The sequence below is a fragment of the Megalops cyprinoides genome, chromosome 3 (assembly GCF_013368585.1).
Source record: "Megalops cyprinoides isolate fMegCyp1 chromosome 3, fMegCyp1.pri, whole genome shotgun sequence".
Taxonomy (NCBI): domain Eukaryota; kingdom Metazoa; phylum Chordata; class Actinopteri; order Elopiformes; family Megalopidae; genus Megalops; species Megalops cyprinoides.
In genome coordinates, this window is record NC_050585.1 from 36,965,002 (window position 1) to 36,971,774 (window position 6,773).

Genomic DNA, 6,773 nt, shown 5'->3' on the forward strand with positions numbered 1-6,773 from the left:
AGATGAGATGACCTGGGTCCCACTGTGGAGAATGGTCATATTTTCTCCTGAAAGATGACCACGGTTTGATTGTTTATGAGGGATAAAGTCTCTATCAGACACCAGGCCTCTGAGCAACACTTCCAGAGGAGTATGGTACATTATGTCCCAAAAACAAGGTGTAAGACTTAAGGCATAAGACTTAAGTAGACAGTGTTATACCAGGGAATGCCTGGTATAACACTGACATATGAAAATCACTGAAGAATTAAGTAGCAGGATCCTACAAAGGACATACAGATATAGTACCATAGTAGTGATTACATTGAACATAATAAATCCATATTCATACTGAGAGTGTAAATATACATACATTTGGTAATTCATGTTTATGTTAAAAAAAGAGAGTGTTTGCAATAACCTAATTATGAGATTATTTGAACACAGTCATTTCTTAAAAAAAAGGCATAAGTGCAGCATTCTGTCACTCATCTGTGGTGCATTTGCTGTTCATGTCCAGACAGACGTCTGTGATGGAGCTGGGGCCACATCCCTCTTGGGCCGAGTTATCCACTGTCCTAGAGTGGGTGGGTGCTGGTCCAGACCTTGGAGAGGGGGCCGTCTGCGGGCCCTTGTGAGTCTTACCTGCAGAGAGGTCCATGGGGGGGCAGGCCAAGATCCCCACAGGGCAAGTGGAAGGGGGTATCTGCTCCTGGTTATGGGTGCCAAGGCTGGCAGAGGTGGAAGGCATAGGGGTGATGAGTGCGGACAGGGGGCAGTCTGGGGATGAGTACCTGGCCAGGACCTGCAGCTGTTCTGGCCGCAGTGCTGCCTCACTGCAGACCTGATACAAGCCTGAGAGGCTCTGCCAGGTCTTCAGCTTCATTTGGTTGAGCCGGTTCCTCTCCTGCATCAGTTTCTCCTTTTCAAAGCGCTGCAGGGCCAGAGTACACACACGCAAGAACACACACACACACACAATATTAGGACTCATGACTACCATGACGTTTAGATTTTTAGGCAGGGATGAGCAGGGATGGGCAGTTTGTCATTCTACCATGCCTCTAACAAGTCGCTTTGGATAAAAGTTAATGACTTTGCTTAACCAAAGTCATTAACTGGGGAGAAAGTGAACACAACACATGTTCTGGGTTTAATTTAGCTGCTAATTTAGATGTGACTCTGAAACTTGCACCATCCTGGTGAGGACTGGTGTTGCCCGTCCCTGCTGTAGGGAAACGCTGTCCTGATCTTTGTTCTAAATGTGTTCTTTGGTGAGAGGAATTAAAATGTATTACGATCCTTGCTGTACTGACAGACATACCTAAATGTAATGTTATTCCTTTGGATGCATTTTGTACAGAGAGGAGGACAGATGGGAGACAGATAAGAATATGCAACGGTATAAATTAAAGGACCACTGCGGAGCCTTGGCCTCACCAGCTTGTCAATCTCGCACTCCAGGTTGTGGATGCAGTCCAGCTTCCTCTTGCGGCAGCGCTGCGCGGCGATGCGGTTCTTGCTGCGGCGCCGCACGTCGTGCACAAAGTCCAGCTGGTCCCGGGTCAGCGGGTGCTGCTTCAGGATCTGCTGGAAGTCGTTGCGGCTCAGCGAGGCAATCCGCTCCACGGAGAAGGGCAGCTGCACCTGCAGACATGGGGTTCAGCAGAGTCAGTGCTCAGCACGCTCGCCCCTGACCGCTCTAAGGAGATGCTAGCATAAACTTGCACTCATAAAGCTCTATAGGGAACCCAGCTATGGAAAGTGATCAGGGGTCATTTTCCTTTGTGATCTGGCATTAAGCTCAGGGCTAGTCTTGAAGCAGTTACCACTTAGTTGCACTGTATGCAAGCTTTATTTCAGTGATTAAACCCCGACTAATGAACCTCTGTTGGGATCCCCAAAAGTCTTTAAAAAGGCAACTTTAAACCATCACTTCCTCACAAAAATCATAGCCTAGCAGCACCAGAGCTCAAGTAATGTTTTTTAGTCAGGTTTTCGACATTATTATAGCACAGAGACAGCCTCAGTCAAGGCTGTAAACGACATATTCTTCTCCACTGACAATGGTTGTGTTTAGCAACAAATATTTGCCTTGCAAACCTTGCATGTATAGCTGGCAGTGCACCATTCTGTTTTAGGTCTTACTCTTCTGATACCTTTCCGTTCAGAAGAAATTAAAGTAGGCCCTTCTAGCCTCTGCCAAATGTGTCAAATGTGCATTCCCTCAAAGCTTGGTTCCTGGACTGACGCCTTTTGCATTACAGAAACGTCAATGACACCCAACTCTACAAATCAAGGAAGCAAAATGAAGTGCAATCTGTCACTGTGTACCTATGCGATTAAAGCATCAGATGACATCCCATTTCTTGCTGCTAAAGTCAGATAAGGCAGAAATCATTTACACCCTCCTAAATATCTGACTGGCAATAAAGCAGTTGAATGTGTCATAATAAGAACAGGGTCTGTAAACTTTGAGGAAATAATCAAAGGTCTTCGTGTGAGATTATTTGTCGCCTGTTCCTTTTGAAGTGTGTATCAGACAATCAGACAAATACAATCAGACAAAGACAATCAGACAAATACAGTTTGACTTTGACACTACTTTTTCCAGCTGAGAGATGCTGATTTGTGGCTTTTACCAAGCAAGATCAGACTACCATAATACCTTACTGTCAGGCAGCACAAAAATCACCCTCCTCTCTCTTTAACCCTGCCCAAAGGACCTCAAAAACCAACAACAGAGCTGTGTAAATCTCCCTTCACCAGGAGATGGCAACCTTGCAGCAAACAAGCAACAGAAGTTTTCTATTATAGCCTTTAAAATGCTCTGTGACAACACCTATTGTGAAGGTCACCATAAAAATTAATCAATTAGTGCGCATCTACACTGATATCCACTGCTCATCTCACAGCTGCAGATAATCCGCACGCCTACTACAGGCCAGGAAGAGAACTGTCAGAGACAGTAATCATATGACCTTGTTCACTTTAAGTTGTACATCAATTGCGTCTGGATACGCATGTGCATATCTTTAGTAAAAGGAGTCACACCACTGGTAAATGTACTCTTCTGTATTTGGTAATAAACGCTTACTATCCTGACCTCCTGACTGTGAACCACTCACTCCGTTTTTGGTCCACAAGCCATTATTGGCCAAGTTGGGAATATAGTCACTGCCCAACCCTGTTCTGCAACCTCACTACACTGGGTTAACTCTGAGCCCAGACAACTTCCTTATTCATACATCCAGTGCCAATTCAGGATAGCCACCCACAGACAAGCACAGAGCTCTTAAAAAAAAAAAAAAAATAAAAAAAAAATGAAGCAGTAATGCTCAGCAACTTCCTGGTGCAATTTAGACTGGGAAGTAAAACCAAAATGGGTTACTCACCTCGTGTGCTCTGACATTAATGTAAGACTCGCTATCTCCTTCTGTGTCAAAGTCAGAGTCGTCTCCGGAGTTGAGAGAGGAGTCATATGGCCTCTTTTCTGTTTGTGATGCCCCCTCACACTCGGGGAGCTGCCCCTGCTGATCACCCAAGTCCCTGAGAAAGGGACATTCTGTCATGTCAAGCTGCTTGAACCAGTGGCAGCCAGGGGCCTTTCCCTTTGTTGACTGGTCCACAGGGTTCAAGCATTCAGTCTGTGGGTGGCCCAGGTCAGGCCAAAAGCCCTTGGCCAGGTGTTCAGCCACCTCTCGCTCCACGTTGCTCCTCATCTCACCCTCTCCGCTCTGATCCTTCAGAACCAGGCTGCTGGACGGGATGGGGTCTGTGGGCATCGAGCCCATCAGTCTCTTATTATCGCTGCCCTCCTCCCCTCCAGCCATGGGATTCATACAGCATATTTCAAAGGGACCCAGAGGACAACAGTCAGGTTCAGCCCCCACCGACCCCACAGATGGACTGCAGCCGGAATCTGGCATCCCGCCGAAGTCAGCGGCGCTAGAATTCACTGGGAGCGGTGGCGCAGCTGGGGGACAAATGGCCGCTATAGCGACCTCATTCTTGCTTGCCTTGTCCAGGTCAGACTCGCGTCTGCCCGGGCGGTCGCCTCCATCACTGCCAGGGCACAGCAGGCGAGAAGGGGAGCATCCGTCGCTGGTCAGCTGGAACTTGCAGGCCATCTGGAACTTGCGGTATCTCGGACAGAGCAGGGAGGTGTCTGTTGGCAAGCCAAGATCCGGGCACATGAGACTGCAGTTTCCAGAGACTTCTGCTGTTGGTTTAGCGCTTGGGCATGGGGCCTTAGCATCTTGCTTTTTAAGGACCACCTCCGGAGAGTCCACCTCCACGCTCTCCTCTTTGTAATCATCATCATCATCACTGTTGCCACAGCGCGCCCTTGACGATCTCTCCTTCCAGTATTTACTCTTGCAGCACACCTTCCTCTGCGTGGCCTGAGCGCTTCTGCTGCTGTCAAAAAACTTTGGGATGAGGAATTCAAAGCAGGCTTTGTCCAAGTTGCGGAAGCCCAAAATGGTCGCACAGTTGCGAATCTCAAGGATGTTTTCTTTGGTAAAGAGGAGTTTTGCAGTGTATGCAAACTGCAGCAATGGCTCAAACCCTTCCACAGTAACCTGGAAGAGAAAGATTAAAGGAGTCATTACACAGTAGACCTCCTCAGACTCACATTACTAGACTGCCAAGCAGACATTACTGCATGAGTCGAACCGTACCCACTGCAAAAGTTTTCATTATCAAGGACGGCTTCTCTTTCAACATCGGGTTAGGACCAGAACAACAGCATTTTAAAGTTCATCTCTATCAGAGAATTGTTCCCTTGCACCGGATAGTTTTACACTGACTCTACCCCACCCTGCTCAACAAACCCTCCCAACAACCCCGTACCTCATCAGGCAGTGTGATCACCAGGCCTTGTCCCACCAGGCTGGTGACGCGGGAGTGGAAGTAGTCGCTGCAGGAGGCCAGCACAGAGCGGTGGGCGCGGAAGCTCTGGTTCTCCACCACCACTGTGAGGTCACAGAGGATGTCCTTCTGCCTCTGCTCATTCAGACAGAGGAGCACATGCGAGCAGTGCACCGAGGACTGGAACGTGAACACGGACGTCCGGGGGCTCTCGAAAGCCATGGCTTGGGACATCTTCCACAAATCAGATTCAACAAAAAGGGAAAAATGAAAGCAATTGGAGGTGTTAGAAAAGTCACTGTTAACTGACTCCACTGCTAAAGACCTTTCCTGCAGAGACAGTACTGAATACTATGTGGCTAACTGTCCTCAGTTATTGTTGTGAGGGTCCAACTGGTTTAAAAGTCTCCAAGTGTTATGTACAGATGCAACACACATTGTCAACACCTGCTACTCACACAGTTTCTACCCAACAAGCTTTCCTTCCCAGACACAAGTGTAAAATGATCAGTCTTTAATCATACATGAGTAGACAGGTCAGTCTGACTGGTCTCTACCAACATCTGACATTAGCAGAGTGATTTCATCACCAACTGATGTAGCAGTCATACTACCTACTGCGCTCGCGCGTCTGTACACTCACAAGTACACAAGCTATCCAAGCTGTGAGTGACGAGTGAAAAGATGCACCGTATGAAAAAAACGGCTTGAAACATATTATTTATTAAAACATATTATTTTAAAATCGATTCGACGCCTAAAATTTAGTACACATGATAGTCACTTTGACTAATGCTTATAGCATTCCAAGAATGTGCAGTTTAATTGTCCTTATGCATGACACGTTAGCCGCAGCGAACAGCCCTAAATCTTGGCCATGGATACTAAGCTTCGCTATGTCAAGTCACGCACGGCTGTGTTGCAACAGCGTGCACTGCTGACTCACGCGCTCCTGCTGATAAAGGATGAGCAAGCATTTTCCCGACATTCTCGGATTTTTTATCAGTTCCTGCAAACAGCTTGGTTTCCCAAGTAAATCATCATTAAATAAAATATTACAAGAAAATATCACCCCGGTTCTTATGTAGTTGTTATCCTTACGTCGACCCCCTTTCGAGAAAAATAATAATAAAATGAGGTCTATGAGCGGAAAAAAAAATTTTGCCTTGTATACAGTATAGCTGCTTCATACATTTATACCTGATATTCATGCTTCCATTTAAAAAAAAAAAATCAATTAACAACATTTTCTTGACTTCGATTTTATTTGTCGAGTCTACTAGGCATTATAGAATGGCACTGTACAGTAACAAACGTATACGGGGGAGTCAGGGCGTTTCTCATGCCATGTTTTGTTTACAAGTCTCATAGATTCTTGCTCACAGTTTAACATGCTCTGTCCCTGTCATGACATAAGTTTTTTTGGTAACGTGTTAGCAGTATTCGCTGCATTAATTTATTTGTATCAGAAGTGCGCGATTGGTCATCGGAGATCGCTCCCAGATAAAACATCAGAACAGAGAACAAGTGTAGAAATAAGCTACAATTGACTAAAGGCTGACTAAATGCTTCACTCACTTTGAGAGATCGAGTGCAAAATCCTCACCAGAAAGTCCATTTTAAATGAATTTGAAGTGGCAAGCTACTGAATTCGAAGTATTTTTTTTTTTACTTCATACTGTCAAAATGCGCTCCCTTCGCCCCCAATTTGCAAGCTACAAAAGTTACTTTTACAAACATTGTTTCTTGAGAAAATTACGGTACATTCAAGCTTTAGAATCACCAAGAGGAATAATACAATAACAGTGCCAATACTCACCTGTCACACCAGTGCGGTCGGACAATCCAGTTTTAGAACGAAGACGCGTCTGCCGACATTGTAAAACACTCTTCTATGTTCTCAGTCTAATTAAAGTGAAAAA

At 45.8% G+C, this 6,773-nt stretch overlaps 1 protein-coding gene across 1 annotated transcript; it reads right to left on the reverse strand.

The window, feature by feature from the left end:
* Nucleotides 1–463: 463 nt before the first annotated feature.
* On the reverse strand, nt 464–6,773 carry bach1b (BTB and CNC homology 1, basic leucine zipper transcription factor 1 b). The gene is made up of 5 exons (XM_036523860.1): nt 6,671–6,773; nt 4,834–5,085; nt 3,375–4,562; nt 1,420–1,626; nt 464–913 (listed from the first exon to the last, which is right to left on the reverse strand). Exons 2-5 carry the CDS (start codon nt 5,083–5,085, stop codon nt 464–466), a joined length of 2,097 nt encoding a protein of 698 aa, XP_036379753.1. The 5' UTR covers nt 6,671–6,773.